Here is an 18,573-nt window from a genome sequence, read left to right as displayed (position 1 = left end):
CGTTTAGTTGACCAATCAGAGCGAAGGATTCTTTGATGAATTGTTCAAGCTGTAGACACAGGACTTTACATTCTTGTCATCTAGTTTCGTTTGATTTGATGTTGTTGTGATTGAGCGTTTATTATTATCGGTTATTAGTTGAATTACAAAGAAAAATATTACAATTGTATTAAAATGGAATCCAGCAAATCTGAATCTACACAAAAGCCAACTATGGTTTATATTTGCGGAGGTAAAGACGTGCACATGTGTGTTTATGTTACTTTCTAACCTCTCTTTCTTGCAAACAAAACTTTATTAAATTTGATAATTTTTTGAATTATATATATATAACATATATTTACACATATTTTTATAATTAGTTTTATTAAAGATTTTATATAAAATATTATATCAAATGTTTCTTGTCAAAAATTGATAATATTGTATTTATGCATTTTTTTCAAGAAATGTTTAGAACAATTATATATTTAATAATTATATAGAGTTTGCATTACATAAAAAAAGTAAAAAGGTAAATTATTTTTATATGAAATTATTTTATATTGTATCTGTAATCAAATTTAAAATTTGTTTTAGAATGTCATCATGATAATGAGATACGTTCCAAAGATCCAATTCGATGCAGGGAATGTGGATATCGAATTATGTACAAGAAGCGCACTAAAAGACGTATCCTTTTTAATATTTTAAAGTTAATTTGATTATTAATAGTCTCAAACCTAAATATCAAGAAATTTTCCTTAACTTTACTTTTAGTCGTTGTGTTTGATGCACGATAAGCAAATAAGCAACAAATAATGAATATACAATATGACGTTAACATGAATTTATAAATAGTAATGTAAAATATTTATTGTATATAAGGGATTACTTAATTTTTAATGAATACTACAGAATCTTTATCGGAAATTAACTTTTTATTCCTGTCTCACATTGCCTCTGTTCTTAGAATTGTACTTTCGTTCTTGCAAAGTCACTATACAATCAAAATCATTTATATTATGAACTTTTTCTCCGTACAATTTGCGTTACAATCTCTGGACCAATAGATAGTCATACCATTTACTCGATAAAGTCTATGTATGTTTATATATCAATTCAGAATGCATAATATATAAAATGCTCTTTCAGCAATATTCTTTCTTTTATTTACAATAAATAAAAATCATATTCTCATCAATAGTTTAACAGAATTAACAGAATCAAGAAAACAAAAATAACGATGACACTGATAAAACTCGTTGGCTCATAAAATCCGTTCGCTACCTTTCTCAAGTATACGCTTATAAAATTGTTATTCCGGTCCCATTATCTGATATCGATGGGTAAAGGAAACCCATCCAATGCAGTTGGATTCAATTAAAAGTTTTCATGAAAAAGTTGCTCAAACGAGAGATTATTTGTTGAAGCAGCCGCAGCTCACAAAAGCACACGACATACATATTTATGCAAGCATAAAGATGAATTAATTACTTTCTTATCACGTCCTTCTTTCTCTTTCGCTCTCTCTCTCTCTCTCTCATTCTTTTTTCTTGCGCGCGCAGAAAAACACATTTATAAAATCTTAAAGATCTATAATACATATAAAATACTATATTGCCAGATATTTGTGTCATCGTTTATACAATGCGTATATATAAAATTTAAATCATTTAAATCACCACAGAATAATGGAAATGGAAGAGGGGGCCAGAGGCGAGCAGTTTCTTCAGAAACACATAAAATCGAGTGTCGATTCGTCTGCATAAAAAACATAAACCGGTATAAAACCATCTAGAAGCCGTACAAAGCTTTTCTTCTTTTCTTTCTTTTTTTCCTTATTATTCTCAAAATCTAATACTGAGTCTGAAAGTAGCCAAGCCAACCTTTTTCGTGTAAATCGTAGATGCGAGCGTTTATACACGTTTTTAATAATAAATATGTCTCCGTTTTTTGTCAGATATACTCTTGTACTTACTTTAGGATATTAGTTTACAATATGGTTCTTTTAGTACTTATCGCAAATACATATTCTATTTAATCGAATTCGAATATCATAAAAGTTATATGTTGTAAACATTTATACAAATTACTCAGACTGTATAATATATGTATATGCAAAGGAAGATATTGAAATACAATTAAAACACATCAACCACATGTTTGTGAATTTTTACACGCCTAAATATTTTCTCAAATAAAACAGATAATTAGATTAACGTATTGATCATTCAATGCAAAAGACCAACACTTTTTCCAAATAAAAAAGATTTAGGATTTAAAACCATATATATTTCTAATAAATATATATCTTTCCTTATTACTTAATTTTCATGTATCTCTTATTCATAATTAAAATTATTTTTACGTCAGCTTTTTGAATTGAATAATCGTTATATAATTAAGTAAAGCTCAAATTGCTCGCAAAACATTTTTTATATTATAATAACATTTTGAAGTACCCGCTATTTATAATATATAAATATTATAATATTTATAAATATAGATATATTTATAAATATTTATATATTCATCGCTTTGTCACTTCAACAACTATCAAAATATTAAAAAAATGTCTATAAAAAATAAATTAATTGAAATAAAAGAATTATAATCAATATTAGTCTCACATATTTCTCATAACTATATTTAAAAATCATGTTATTTTGAAATATAGTATTGAAATGTAGTAGTTGATTTTGAAATATAGTATTATATGTAAATATGTGTGTGTATATGAATTTAAAAAAATTGATTGTAACTTAATTTCAAAATCTGTCAAAATCTTTTTATAATTAAAAAAAAAATAACATGATATTATTTAATTAGAATAATTTAATTAGAATAAATATTATATCTTTTTGCGATTAATAAGATTCGCGAGTATAAATTTCGACGAAAATCGTAATCGCGTGTACATATGTTAATTTAAAGAGAATTTAGTTTCCCGCTTTCTCCGCCTCATATTATCGGATGCATCACAAAATTTGTAAGTCCATTAATATTAAGTAAATTTAATTTGTATCATCAGTATATTGTTTGCCATATATTTCATAGCTATATTTTCAAATTATATTAATGCGATGATTATGTGGTACATTTTGTGGTTAGACAACGTAAGTCAAGTATCGTCTATCGACAGAGAAATCATGTGATATATACGAATTGAAAAAGTAATTGTAACATAATTTGCAAATCCGTAAAAATCTGTTCACGCTTTTTAAGTACGAAAATGAACGCGATATTATTTAATTGGAACATTTCGCGGATATTCCCGCGCAATTTTCAAGCGTTCAATGTTCAGCGTAGTAGAATTCAATCGCGAATATGTTCAGAGTGCAGACGCGACGCGGCGGTTTTTCGCGGGTGAGAAAGCGGTGCGAAGTTTTTCCGATCGTAAGCGAGTTTTTCGCGCTTTTTCGCGCACAATCGCGTTCTGTTTCGCGAGTGATAAGATTCGCGAGTGTGATCTCGATGAATATTGTGATCGCGCACGGTGTGCAAAGAGAATTGACTTCTCTCGTTCGTGGAGGGTCACCCCATTTCCTTTTCTTGGGTTGTCGGATGTACGAAAAGTAGTTTTTACGTTCGTAAGTGAATTTTTCGTGATTTTCCGCGTACAATTGTGTGCTCTTTCGCGAGTGATAAGATTCGCGAGTGTGATTTCGACGAAAATTGTGATAGTGCACGTGTGTTTAAAGAGGATATACTATTTATTTTCGTCTGCGGAGGATCTTGACCTTGGATTACCGGACGCACGAAAAGTAGTAAGTCCATTATCAAGTAAATCTGATATAAGTTGTACTTGTGCAACATTCGATTTGATCAAATGATAAAACGCATAGCCATCCTCTCGGTTAATATCGAGAGATCAGTGGATATGATATGTATACGTTTGAAAATACCTGATATTTCTATGGACGACTACGTTTCGAAAATATATTGAGAATATGAGTCCTATAATTTGGCAAAAAGTACATTCTTTCAAAATCACATGTAAGTTATACAGGCAAATATAGTCAAGAGAGACACGTATTTGCAAAGTATCGCATTTTATATGAAAAAATCACGTTATATATTGAAAGTCAACTCTGACGTATCATTCTCTTCGCTGATCTCTTCAAACGCAAATTGTTGGCTTGGCATATTGGGTACACAGAACACATGTACACATCTTGGAAGCTCGTATGTAGTTTTGCGGTTGGATCGACAGAATTATATATATATATAGATATATATATATAATAGATATACATCCAAAATGCTATGTTAGGACTATGCTACATTGATATCGTTTAGTGACAATCACTCGGACTGGACCTCATTGTATACAATTGTGCAGTCATTTCATATATCCGTATCTCTATTATCTTAGCTCAAGCACATCTAGGTACAAATTATGATAACCGGTGTCTGATTATGCGGTATAGGAAAGACATTATCGTGCTTGAGTGAGATATCAAAACTTGCGTACAGCATTACAGAGAGATAGACAGTTAATTATAAGATACGGTAGCTGTCGCTCATGGAAGGTATCTGGCTTCTTAAATGTCTTAAGCAGAATCAGCAAATCGGTCCCTCAGAGCATATGAGTATGATCGATTAAGATTTAAACTAATATCAGACATAGATGTAGATAAGTAAATATCTAGCAATGTCTCTGATCAAAGTGGACACTTGTTACATATTCAATTCACCTATATGAAAGTTTTTCAAAACATAGAAACTAAAAAATTTGACTCGTTTAATAAAAACTCTTATTTTATAAGTAATCTGAGCAACCGATGCAATTTCTGATTACTGATTTCTTAAAACTATAATAGAAACTAACATGATTTCTCACATTATATTATACATAAATATATACAAACACATTTCCTCTTATATCAACAATAACTCTCTCATAGTTGTTCATACTATGATACAAATATATAATATATGTGTGTATAAGCTTCATATCAATTTAAAGTGTAATATTAGAATACTCTTCAATATGTTGAAAGCAACATTTGCACTTTAAATACAGAATCACATGCTAGTTCATTGCACGTCATGCTTGCTACAAGAGATTATTAGACTATTGTGTATAAATATTATAATTATTATCAGATATTCTCGAGCTACGTTTTTTTTTTCTTTTTACTTACTCGATATACCGTGTCGGTTTTGTGAGAAAGAGTGTAAAGTCTTAGAGGAGGACTGTACAAGCGATTATGTCGCTGTTTTCAATACAGGCAATTTTATAAATGAACCGATACCTGTAGTAGAAGAAACATGATCGAGAGAGTGCTTCTTAATTTATCTTGTTACACATTAACACGCGATATCTTTATGTCCATGTCTTTTATACTTTTCTCTGATCAATTTTGTAAAATCCTCAGAAATTTTCGATATACTCTGGTAACGTAAAATTGCAAATTTATATTAACACACGACTCTTTAATTACAAACAACGCGCAATTCGTCTAAATTTTCGCAAGCGTTCAACATGCGTTAATATTTTCAAGAAATGTTTCATAAAACATTGTACCAAACATAAAACACTGTATCATTTGATGAGATTTTTTTAAAAAGATGCATCGCGCGGGACTTTTCTCTGTAAGATATCTGTGATGCGTTTTGTGTATGATACATTATCTTAAAACCAAATATTCTCGAAGTGTGCAACACATCCTAACAAATTCTTCAGCATGCTACATCATTTTGGCACTACGTATCTTCTAGTCTTCTAGTCTTACTGTGATCTTCCTTCGCTGCAGATTCTTCTGCGATTCTTTTCTGAGTATTCTCTTTTTCCCTACCCGCACTTCTATCTCCGTGGATATTTGTACTAGAATCTGTTTCAATATTATGTTCAACAAAACGGTGTACCTGTAACTCGTTTATGGTACGCATAGATACGGAGCAAACTTGGCACTTGTATGATTGTAAATTGTCCTCCGCTCTCGTGTCCTCCATCGAGACGACGGTTGTTCGTTGCTCTTTAACAGCGTAATCGCGCCTTTGCTGATGAAACTGAGGACTGCGTAGGCGAGCATCGTTAATGGCTTTCGATTCTTCGGTAATCATTGGCACATGATATGATCGGGAAACATCCGCGTCCGACGTCGCTTTCATATATTGTGCGTGAAGCGCGTGTATAGGTTCACCTTCGTCCGATGAGGTCTCGCTACCGCTCGCAACCGGCGCGGGCAAAGTTTCCGAATCCCATTGCGCGATTTTAGCAGGATCCTTCCCGCATAATCTCTGAGCCAATATCTGAAATCCAACGAGGAAAGCGCGTTTTTTTTTTAAATCGACATTTTCTTTGCTGGATTTAACAAATGCATGTAATTAGAATTTATTTTTATACAAACCTGCAGACTATTAAGACTATTATCACAGTCTGTCGTGTCAATGTCATTCAAGTTGACACCAGATCTTTCCATTTCCGCAAATGTTCCAAATGGTAATTTGCCCAAACATTCTAATTTCATAATATGCATCTTGCTACGAAGGTGCTTAGCCAAATGTCCGTGTATTCTGAACGCTATTTTACAATCTGTACATTTGAAAGGCCTGGGATTGTGGATAGTCGCTGCACCAAATGTAGAAGTCATACTGACCTGTAATGTGAAATATTATATATACAAATTTATATATCTAATTAAATAATTAGATATATATTTATATATATATATATATATATATATATGATTTATGAAAAATTATATATTATAGTATTGCTCGTGAAAATAAATTTCGTCGCTTACCTTATTATGATGAGAAACGGATCTCTCGTGTTTCGTTAAATGGCCCTTAGTCCGGAAGGAAACTGCACAACTTTCGCATCTGAATGGCCGCTCAAAATAATGAATATTGATATGCAACCGTAACTGACTAGGCCTGTTGAACACCTTGTTACAAATTCCACATACACTCCTACCATCATCTGTCAAACTGCAATCATATTCCATATAATCTTAATTATTGCAATCGAAATTATTTTTATAAAAATACATATCAGTTAAGGATACCGATTCTCTAAAAAGAACTACGAATTATAAAATTTAATTAAATGTCAATATTAATCAAATTTTATTTTTCTTTATTTAATATAATAAAAATATAAATTCGAGATCACATGGATATTCTCGATCTATAAAATTAAATCTTTCATCAGAAATATTTTTTATTTTTACTTAATTTAATTAAAATAAAATAAAAATCTTTTTGATGACAGATTTAATTTTTTATGGATCAAGAATATTCATGATCTCGAATTTATATTTGTGTACACATTGTGATATTTATATAAAAAATTATTATATATACATATGTAATATATGTATATATACGTATTATATTATACACACAAATCGAAGATTTTTCTTAATAAAAGCAAAAAGAATCATACTTTAATGTTTTACTAATTTTTATGCTCGTATTTCTTTCAATATACTTTTAATAAATCTAATGTAACATTATCATATATGCATTGAGTTAGCATCGACAAAATAATAAACATTTAATTTACCTAACGAAGTTAGGCGCCGGCCCACTCGACGGTTGTAAAAATTCTGCTTGCGGTTTCGGATTTCCCGTATTCGGTGACGGTGATCGAAAATCTGGTCCACCGACGACTATCTTTCTGACTGCTGTCCGTTTCATACTATCCGGTGTGTTTTGTTTAACGGTATCCGCGGTCTGTTTCCCGTCGTAGTACATGATTTGTGCTTCCTGGGGCGATGCATTTCTCACGTCGACGTTCTGCGACTTGGGCGATTCGTGCATAGGCGATTGCATTATCTCGTAGCTGGCACGGGGATCTTGTGGCTGCGCTCTATACTCCAAAAGAGTTCTCATCTCGCTGCTCGATGGCCTATTATCTGAATTTGTTTGCCGCATTTCCATGTTCGTCGAGGGCAGAAGTTCCTGATTTATAATGACTTGCACATCGTGAGCGAACGACGGTTTGTATTCGCGACTAGGCGATCTTAACTCTTGACCGCGCATTTTGTATTCCTGCTGACTCGCGAGTCTCAGTTCAGCGTGGTTTTGCGTTCTGTACTCTTGACCGGGCGTTCTGATCTCTCTGCTGGGTGGTCTTAGATCGAGATTCCGGGGACTCTGCATTCGACTGTCGCTGCTCGCCAGTCTTATCTCGTGATTCGCGGGCCTCATTTCCTGATTGACAGTATGACATTCTCTCGACCTTTCCACCTCGCTCATCATTTTCATCGCGTTGAACATGGAGCTTCTGTCAATCTCGTTGTTCGTGTGTTGCATCAATGGTTGTCGATTGTCTATACTCAAAGATTTCGGTGAGTGGCAGTCGATACTTGGTGTACTGCGAATAGGTGTAGTAGGACAAATCGATCTCTCCATCGAGCTGTTAGTTTTGCTCATAGGTAGACCATATTCGATACTTGACCTTGCACCAGTGGGACCGTTAGTTAGACCAAGCTCGAAATTTTCACGATCAGAAACCAGACGATTAGTTTGTTCCTTATCTTTGTGAATTGTCTCGTAGTCTAACATCGTTCGTCTCTCCATTGCCATATTGTTGAAATAAATTTTCTCTCTGATTTCCATCTTAATATCGTCAGTAGTATGCTTTGTCATGTGCTTAATTCTAGATACAGCAGTGTACTGCATTTTGCTGGAATCGGTGTACGTCACTGATGGAATGCTGTTGGAATCCATGTGCCTGGACCTATTGAGATCCTGATGTCGCGGATAAATATCTTTTTCTTGCATTTGTTTGTTGTCTAACTTGGTGTTTCCCACGCGATACTGTTGCTTCATTTTACTGTCCATCATGTGTCTCTCCGTGAGATACGCTTGCAACATATGACTTTCCGCGTTCGGCTTCCATTCTCTTCCCTGTATGGGCAATCGCTCCATCGTCTGGACTATTGTCTGCAATAGGACCGGTTCTGAAACAGGAGTCAGTATGTCCGTTGGTCTGGTCCTTGGCGAGATCGGCGAGTGCAACAGTTGAGTCGTCTGCTTCGTCGTAAGATCCATGGGCTGGGAAAGTTGATGACGCGACTCTGTGACATCGGTGATCTCTTCAACTTCCAAGTCGGAATCATCTTTCTTCGATGACTGAATAACACTCATCCTCGTCTCTTCCGTAGCATCGCGGCTCGATGGGAAATAGTAACGTGGCGATAATTCGTTTTGTATTAAAGCCGTCTCTTGCGCGGCGATGCTTTGGCTGCTCACGATCGTTGTACTCGTCGCGGTAGATACGATGTCCACCGTGGAGGTCGTCGGTTGGGTTAACGTGTACGGATATGTCGTAGGTCTGCCGGACGGCAGCAAACCCGGTAATCTATTCGTTGCGTTATGCTGCGAAAGACACAGTAGACTTTGTGCAGCTTCTTGTTCCTCGCTACCGGACTCTTCGCTTTCCTCGCCCTCGCTCTCTTCTTCCTCTTCCGAGGATTCTTCCGTGTTACCGCCACCGGCCGCTAATCGCGCAATGGCTTCCTTGTCAATATTGTCGTCGCAGACAGTCGTGGGAACCGGTACCACGCCAAATTCCACGCACTTTTTGTAATGAGCCTTGGATTTCATATGCTTCGTGAGGTTGCCTTTTGTTTTGAAACTGTCAAAAATTATTAAAATTGTATGATAAATGTTAGGGAAATTAATAGAATTAAACACATTTTTTGTTATGCTACATAGAAAAGTCTGAAGAACTTACCTAAATGTACAGTGCTTGCAGGTATATGGTCTAACATCTGTATGTGTTCTGATATGTTTCTTTAGCATAGACGGTTTCTTACAACGAATACCACATTCTTCGCAGACGTAGCGTCCTCGACCTTAAATAATATATGTACAGATATAAATATTATATATAAAGATATATATGATATGCCTTAAGATAATTAAAGTTCTTTATGTCTAAATTTATTGTCAAAAATCTTACTAACAAAATTAAAATTATTATTCACGAATGAAATTATTTTACGGATGCTACGATCACAAGCATTCTTAGATTATACTGCTTTTTTTTGGTTTCTTACAACGAATATCATTCTTCGCAGATGTAACGTCCTCGATCTTAAATAATATATACTTTTAATTTCAAAACTGTTTTGAGATTTTAAAGAAATGTTACATTTGTATTTTTAACATCTATTTTTAACGTCTCTTTCGATGAATGCGATAACATGAATGCATTAGATAAATTATTCCACACAATTATAAATTAGATTATAAATTAAAAATTACGTTAATAAAAAAAAAGAAAGAAATATTATATATCACACATCTTAAAACATTCTTAAAAGAATGTCAAATTTTTTTTATATATAAAATCTTTTATATTAATATTGATATTAAAATATTTATATATATATAAAATAATTTATTTTATATACAAAGTAATAATGTAAATTGAAATATTACTCACCTCTTCCGCGTACATAAGTATAATCTTCATTACTCTCGAAGCCTCCGTCAAATATCTTGACCCTCTTCGCTTTTTCCTGCATATCACTCTCCAATCCGCTGTCTGGACTGGTAGGAGTGGTTGGTCTTTGCGAGGAGTGCGTCAGAATATCTTCTTGCTTTTTCCACGCGGTGGTGTAATTAAGAGGTCTGTGCCGGGAGTCGTAGTGCGCCATGTCCACGTCCAGGGGTGCCTCCTTACTTTTCCAATTCGAGTACATTGATAGACCGTGCTGCTGTGTGACATACATCGGCTGCGGTCTATTCAGGGTGCAATAGAACACTCTGGTGGAACACTTTAATCCTAGATATGTGTAGGCGTGTCCGTTCAGATACAATTGTCCGTATGACTTTTTCGGTCGAGGTGTCTCCGGACTGATAAGAGGAAGGGTGTTCGCCGTAGGCGTAATCCCGTGATGCTTCTTCGGCGTGAAAGTGCCGGGCTTCAGCGGCAAGGACGTAGGTCTCAAGAACTTGTTGGAGTTAGTCGCTTCCTTAGCGACATCACCGCCGCTCTTTGGCGATTTCGCCTCGGGCTGCTTGTCTTTAACAACTATCTCTGCGGAAGTTTTCGTTGGCACTTCTGTTTTGGAAGAATCTAAGTTCACAAGTATCACCGACGGCGCGTTGTCTGCCTTTGCTTTGGCTCCGTTGAACATATAATTATCCACAACCTTGGACGTCCATCCATGTACATCTGAAGAGACGTTGTTCTTCAATCGACCGTTCTCGTGAGATGATAGATCGTATTTGGAAATCGCGACATGCGTCTCTACAGGTGCTACTCTGCCGGCATCTATCTCATTGACGCCCCAGTTGGAAAACTTCTTCTTATTTTCCGAAACGACCTTAGTCGTGTATTTCAATTTACTGTAAGAACTCGACGAAGTCGCTGGATCCACGCCATTCGGATAACTAAAAGCTTTATCTAACTTCGGACTTTTATCATACGTAAATTCTCTCCTGTCTCGCGGACTTTCCATACCTTTGTACTTCACGGTCACGTTATTCTTGATATGACGATCTAGCTCCGCTTTGTTCATGGGCATCGTCATTATTTTCACGCGATGCTTGTCCGTCGAGGTCTCGACCTTGACGCTAGGAACTTTAGGACTGGTCAAACCGTTCTTCAGACTGTCGACGCTGGGAGTTTTAAAGCTGATCTTTGCCGACTCCTTCGCCGGACTGGCCAAGTCCAGAGGCTGGTCCAAAGAAGAAGTGTGTCCAGGCAACGGAAACATTTCTACACTACACTCGGCCATGCCGCACTGCACCGTATTAGGTTGCACCCTCACAGGATTAGCTAGATCCAACGGCTGATGTACCATGTGCAAGCCCGGTACACCCGGTATCACCTTGTAGCCGCTTTCACCGGCCGTTATACTCGGAGATATGTCTATGGTCGGCGTACCGGTCAGAGTATCCGGTCCGGGAATACCAGGCACGTAACGTATGACTTTGTCGCCGTGGAGAATGCTCGTGATGCCGGTTTGCGGCAAGGTCAACGGATTGTAGGCAGTGATATTCGTCAGCGGATTGAGATGCGGCTCTAAATAATTATAGCAAGACATAGTAGGCGTTAAATTTGGAGCTGATATGTTCGGCATGATGGACGCCATGTTAGGCGTGTTGGACAGGGATATGGAGGGAGTAGGCGTACTGGCCGGTATGCTCGACGACTTGTGCAGCATGGTACCACCGGAATGAAGTCCTGACCTCACCACTATCGACGCCGTTTCCGAGGTCACGCACTTGGCATTGACTATGTGCTCGCTCGTGGGCGACTTGGTCTGACGCGGCTCGATCCTCATCGTTTTCGTTACCTCGCCCTGGTTATCCAGGATCCTCACCTCGCCGCCGAACATCTGTAGCGAGTTCGGACGTGGGTATTTACTGAGTTCTTCCAGCGATCTTAAGCTAGTCGGCACAGACTCCGTTCTCTGCTTCTTGAAGGGCGGAACATACGCATCGACCAGTCTAGTATTGCCCAGTAAAGGACCTGGTGATGGTAGAGGTTGCAAAATGCCATAATAATCGGAAGACTTGGAATCAAAGTCGGAGTCTCGTTTCTCCAGCTCTATCTGATAGTCCGTTCCTCTTCGAGGACTACCCTTGCAATAATATTTACGATGAGTCTCTAGGTTGTCTATGCTGGTGTAGGGAATATTGCAAGTAGGACAGACGAAATTTTCCAATGCAATCTCCGGTATCGATCCGTTCGCGAAATCACGAGTTTTCAGAAGGAGATCTTTGATGATCGAACTCTCGGAGTTGTGCGCGCCTTCTTTCGCTTCCTGCGCGCAGCTGTCGCTGTAGCATCGCTTTCTGCTGCTCAAGGTTTCCTCCGTGGAAGACAAATTCAACGGTTGTTGCTCGTATGATTGTTTCGTCTCCACTAGGCTCTGCTGGCGCTGCATCAGTTTATGCAGACGTGGATCCACCGCGTCGACAATCGCCTGGTTGTCCGTGATGATCTTGTCGATGTGTTCCTGCAACTGTTCCGCGTTCGGTTTGGCGGAATTAGGAACGGAAGTAGTTACGGAGGAGAAGGAGGAAGAACTACTGGAAGAACTGGGAGATAAAGAAGACGTCTCCGTGTCGCTGTTGACACTCTGTAGGGCCGTTCGAGCTTGGAACTTCGGCTTGTATATTTTGCCGGTTTTTACGATCTTGATCGCAGTGGACGCTGTCGTCGTCGTCGTCGTCGTCGCGGGCATCGAAACGGGAGGCGGAGGTGGCGTACCAGTGCCATTACTAGCGCTGTCTGACAGGCTTATATCTGAATCTTCAGACATCTGCAAAAAAATGTCGCGTTGAGACGTTTAGTATAATCTAGAATCTTAAATTACTTAATAAATTCGAAATTGTTATTGAATAGAAGAAACTTGCAAAAATATTATATTAAACAATACATTTCATCTTTCTATCAATAATTCTTATATATTTGGAAAATGAAAATTCTATAAAAATGTTAGATAACATTATTGAAATTTAACCATGTCAAATCGAGAGTAAGAAAAATATGTTCTATTAATTGTTCGATAAAATGATATTTAAAATTATTTTGAATAATAATTTCATTTTCGCTACCTTGTCGCTTTTTTCTATCTTATGCGCATGAGAGCGCGACCTGCAATGCTTGTACAGATTCGATTTGGTTTTGAAAGCGAATCCGCACGGCTTGCACGGGTACGGCCGCTCGTTCGTGTGCGCCCTGATGTGCTTTTGAAGGACACTCGGCTTGGCGCATGTCAGCTTGCAGTAAGGGCACGTGTGGCCACTCTTCCGAGACTCGGCGATAGGTTCGGTCCCCTCAGGTTCCGGGGAAACCTCGAGCTTGTTGCCGGATTCTTTCGGGGACTCCTTACCGTCCTTGTCGACGTCCTTCCGCTTGAGCGTCTCGGCGAGAACGATGTTGTTCGCCGTGGTCTCCTTCTTGGACTCGACGACCTTCGGCGCGATTTCGGTCGTCGCCATCTTTTTGAACTTCTTGTGCAGGTACTTTGGCTCGCCATCGTTGTTGTTGTTGTTATTGTTGTTGTTATTGTTGTTGTTGGTCAACTGTGGGTCTGTCATCGCCACAGTGTGGGTCTCTGCAAAGAGTACGGCACATTTAATCGCTTCTGACTATCGGAATTGAGGAAAAAAAGAAGCGAAGAAGAGAAGGCGATTGGGTGGTGGACTCTCAGGTGACTCACAACAGAGAACGAAGAACGTCAAAGGGGGGAAGTGATTCATAAAGATTTCTCGATTCTCTCAGCGCGAATCGGCGAAACTATTCCGCGAAGTAAATACGCGGAACGTCAATTAATTGATAAATTGCCGATTATCTTCACCGCATCAGGATGCTATGCGATATGACTATTGACGCGGGGAAATGTGTAAAAAGCCCCGGACGTTGAATTGATTATTTTTATGTGAAAAGATTTTTTTATTACGTAAAGTGTTAATGACGCATCGAATTTACAATGATGATAGATTTGTTGATTAATCTCCGTCGTTGCCGCACGTGGCAATGATTGTACATGAAATGCTCGAGGTCGCATCAATAAAGTATCATAATACCGGAAAAAATTCTGATCTGCAATTGCTATGACGTTTCCATAAATACATAGACGTTAATGCACTCTTAATGTTATGTGTGGGATAAGATAATACAGACTCTCATTTAGTAGGTGTTACATTATATTCCATCGATTACATAGCACCAACAATTACATGTTACGTAGAAATGAATTAATTTTTTATGAATAATTGCATTGAAAGAGAAAGAGATATGTAAATACATACGAGTTCATATCAAACATTACGTTAGATATTAATATTACGATTCCACAGTCTTGCTTTTTAGATGTTACTTGCAATATCCTATTTATATGATCGTATATTTATACAAGACAATAAAAAAATAAATAATTCGAAAATACATGGTTTATATTGATTAAAACATGTGTATTGCAATATTAATTTTTAATTTACAATTTTTTGTAAATTATATATTATCGTAGTAAAAATAACACACATATATTATATTTATGTCAGTGCTGCATTTATTTTCACGTTAATTAATTTTATACAAGATTAAGATTTAAAAAATATAAATTGTTGATTAAAATTTATTAAATTATGCTCGAGTGATAAAAAATAAAAATGCAACGAATACGTATGTTATTATTTCATTAAACATATATTTTGCACAAAAAAGAAAAGTAAGCTTATATTTTTTGCATTACTTTTGCGAGCAAATATTCAAGTGTGAATAATCACCACTAATAATAATCTGTCAATAGATAGATATTTCTCCGCAGTAAAGAAATAATAGAGTCGTGTCTAAAAAATCGTCTGTCGTGTAGAAACAGAAAACGCATCGGTGATCACATAATAATTCTGCAAATATGTAATTCATTTAGGAAACTCAATTATGCATCTTGCAGTGCGTCGATTCTACTAAATTCCATTTTAATGACATAATGCTTTCAAATGTGCGTTATTTTATCCTCTGTGACTGTGATTAATTTGGTTCTCTGTATTTAACATATTTATGAAATTCATAAGTTAAAACTTCAACATTTATTAAACAAACGTAATATTTATAATATTTATATTATATACAATAGTTTTGAGAGACATTAGCATTTTATTGAATTGTGCATAAATAATTTAATTTTTTTTAGTTAAAAATTAATTACATAGAATAATTTAAAATAAATTACACACTTTTATATATATATATATAAACATATGTACATCTAATTACATATGTACATATACTTCATCTTTATTTTATTTACATTTTTAACATTAATATATATAATATCTTGTAGAATTATTTTAATCATATCCGATGCAGGTCAAAATGAAAATTAGTTAAACGCAATTATCCGCATATTCAATATTCAAGACGCGACAGAGATCGTCCTCGCAACATTATGTGATAATGCGACGTCGCGAAAGCGGAAGTGAAGGAGCGAGTTCAACAGTTCAGATCCATTTACGTATGAACACGATTTTTTGCTCCTACATTTCCATTTATAAGCGATCAGATCTTTCGTGTTTACTCACCGCTATCGACAACAAATTACTTTTTATGAAATTAGTTAGAATTGTAATTTCTCGACATTCTTGCCTCTCTTTCTCTCAACGTTGTCGACCTATATACGTCGATTAATCGTGTAATTACCAACCGCGTCATCGGATGCAGCTGACGCCAATTCCTTCAACTCGAATTACAACTCAAATTTGATGCGATCATTAAACTGATGTTATCAGTATGCACCGCAGTTGTATAAAGATATTTTGAGATTAATCCATATCTTTTATATGAAAGATTCAAGTTACGTAATTATATATGTACAGAATTGTAGGAATCATTTTTAATTTAATTCGTTCTAGTTTAAAGTTAAATACTGTTTTCATATAAAGATTAATATTTTTTTCTTCTTCTAAATTCTCTCTTTTTAATTTAAAAATCTATATTTTTGCTTATTTTTAAAAACTTACAATACATCATATCATTATACAACGTATATAAATTATTCAAAGCGGATTACGCGTGTTTTAAATTTTTTATTGAGTTCAGTATCGAAATTGTGTGTTTATTTTGCTTAAAATTCAGAACTGCAGACCGTAAAAATTTGATTGTCATTGTCTCTGTACATCGCAATATTTTTAATGGAGCAAATTTTAATGAACAAATATAATTCACATATTGATTGTTAAAATAAAAATAAAATATTTAATTCATAAATATTTATATAATATCCGTGCAAAACAAACAGCATCGAAACGAATTAAATGGCAAATTGATAGTTTCACACACAATATATTAATTGTAATACTTTCTGTATTACAATATTTTAGAATATTATATAGTTCGTTTTTAACTTTGACGGTTCATTTTTCATTAAAAAATAAAAGAAAAAAAAATAGATTTAATGTCATTTTGCTAATCGTTGCTGATGAATAATTTTGTTATATCTTCTGTTTTTCGTACAATTGCGCTCGTCGTATTTTTCGTTGAAGAATGCACGTCGCCAATCAGGCGTCCATGACGTTCCCGCGTATATTTTTATAGCTAGCAGAAATCGCTGGTCTGTTCTCGGACGCCACTTTCGCGGCACCGTTCGCCGAAGTGCCCCGATAATTTTGGCACGCGCTATTTATATACGCAAATGCAGAGAAGAAAGAGAGAGAAAGAGAGTGAGAGATAGAAAAGGACAAAAAAAGAAGCGAGAGGAGCTGGCGAGCCAACCTGGTACGTCGACGAAGGTATTCCTCTTCGCGCAAAGTCAAACGACGAAACTTACGTCGACGAGCCATTTGGCAGTGACGGTCTCCTTCGTTAGAAGAGAAACATCAGGAAATTATCTCACGAAAGTTTTGACTCTTGTAAATATGCCTGTACTACGCGATATATTATAATTTATGCGACGTTGCATACCACATATATTGCATGCAATTAGCGGAGTTTTAGATTATACAATCTCACTCTTTCTCTCTTCAAATGTAATTGCATTTTCTTGTAAAAAATGAAAATATGATAATTTATGAATTATTAATTGCAATTAACAATATTAAAATGTGTACAAGTTATGTAGACAAAATTTCGCGTTTTTATATAATATAGTATTGATATATAATTTGACATTTAATTATAAACTCATAAATATCTTCACGTTAAATCTCTGGAAAAGCTCACTTACATTCAATCTAAATCGCACTTCCGATTATATCGCGAACAATCAAGTTGAATCGTATAATTTGTCGTAAAGAGTTTACGCGACATAAGCGACGTCAAGTCGCGGATAAAAAGATCATTTATTTATAATTGTACGCACGTCGTTGCGAGAATACACATATGACATAACACACGCGAGACACGCGAATTTCATTAGGCTCTTTCCTTGGTCGACGGTGAATCTGGCAGAAATGAATGAAACAGTGGCGCGCTATTCGTCGTTGTGTCCATTCTTATTCATCGCTCGATTCTACATGTTCCATGAACGCACGATCGCGGCACGGTATCTACGTGGGTACTATCGCAGGATGTTTTATGCGTTACAGACCGACCTAAAAGTTCATGCGCGAGGAAACTGAATCATCGACAATCAACCGTGACTCTTTCGCGCAATCGTAAATTTACATAAAGTGCCTGTATGTTTTCAAGCGTTATTCACAACGCGCTATTATTTGAACTATGGACAAGTATGATGGGAATCTCTATACGTATATATATATATATATATATATATGTGTGTGTGTGTGTGTGTGTGTGTAAAACAATACACATATACAGATATCAATGTTTGAATACGCAAGATTTTTTTGTTCATATCTTACAAGTGATTGTATTATTAATTTGCAATTTATAAGAGATGTACGTATAATAAGAGATTAAAGGTTCGAATTTTTTTTCAGAATAAACGTCCATAATAATATAATCTTGCTTTGTAGTCGCGTTAGTTTTAAGCAAATATTTTAACAAAACGTTAATCGAGGATTAATCTTTACATAATTAATACTAGTTCCGATTCTTGGTGAATATATTACATTATATTTTGATCAATATCAATTTTTGAAACTCTACGTACTACATATTGTAGGTATCATCGATTTATAAACCAAAGTGTTAGGTCGTTTCGTGCA

General features: G+C 35.7%; 2 protein-coding genes across 3 annotated transcripts in view; one reads left to right on the top strand and one right to left on the bottom strand.

The window, feature by feature from the left end:
• Nucleotides 1–54: 54 nt before the first annotated feature.
• Nucleotides 55–1,139, top strand: Rpb12 (DNA-directed RNA polymerases I, II, and III subunit Rpb12). Its single transcript, XM_029301360.2, has 3 exons — nucleotides 55–232; nucleotides 580–672; nucleotides 760–1,139. The coding sequence occupies exons 1-3, from the start codon at nucleotides 175–177 to the stop codon at nucleotides 780–782; spliced, it is 174 nt and encodes a 57-aa protein (XP_029157193.1). The 5' UTR covers nucleotides 55–174; the 3' UTR covers nucleotides 783–1,139.
• The window catches only part of shn (zinc finger protein schnurri), a 29,754-nt gene continuing 12,082 nt past the window's right edge, over nucleotides 902–18,573 (bottom strand). The window contains exons 1-8 of one of the 2 annotated variants that reach the window (XM_085484571.1): nucleotides 17,631–18,290; nucleotides 13,519–14,021; nucleotides 10,391–13,223; nucleotides 9,677–9,797; nucleotides 7,499–9,577; nucleotides 6,735–6,921; nucleotides 6,339–6,587; nucleotides 902–6,240 (exon numbers count right to left, since the gene is read on the bottom strand). In XM_085484571.1, coding sequence (XP_085340697.1) covers nucleotides 5,692–6,240; nucleotides 6,339–6,587; nucleotides 6,735–6,921; nucleotides 7,499–9,577; nucleotides 9,677–9,797; nucleotides 10,391–13,223; nucleotides 13,519–14,004 — 6,504 coding nt within the window. In that variant the 5' untranslated portion in view covers nucleotides 14,005–14,021; nucleotides 17,631–18,290 and the 3' untranslated portion in view covers nucleotides 902–5,691. Of the gene's footprint in view, nucleotides 6,241–6,338; nucleotides 6,588–6,734; nucleotides 6,922–7,498; nucleotides 9,578–9,676; nucleotides 9,798–10,390; nucleotides 13,224–13,518; nucleotides 14,022–17,630; nucleotides 18,291–18,573 lie in introns of those variants that run through there. The other variant, XM_029305931.2, reaches the window with a different exon arrangement.

The sequence above is a fragment of the Nylanderia fulva genome, unplaced genomic scaffold (assembly GCF_048542155.1).
Source record: "Nylanderia fulva isolate GAGA-0341 unplaced genomic scaffold, ASM4854215v1 Scaffold3, whole genome shotgun sequence".
Lineage (NCBI taxonomy): Eukaryota > Metazoa > Arthropoda > Insecta > Hymenoptera > Formicidae > Nylanderia > Nylanderia fulva.
This window is presented reverse-complemented; position numbering and strand designations above follow the sequence as displayed.

What these genes read in the sequence shown, in the direction of transcription:
- Rpb12 (XM_029301360.2), top strand. Translation starts at nt 175, where the DNA reads ATGGAATCCAGCAAATCTGAATCTACACAAAAGCCAACTATGGTTTAT. An exon ending in TATGGTTTATATTTGCGGAG is followed by an intron (nt 233 to 579) that starts GTAAAGACGTGC and finishes AATTTGTTTTAG; the next exon opens with AATGTCATCATGATAATGAG. An exon ending in CAAGAAGCGCACTAAAAGAC is followed by an intron (nt 673 to 759) that starts GTATCCTTTTTA and finishes CTTTACTTTTAG; the next exon opens with TCGTTGTGTTTGATGCACGA.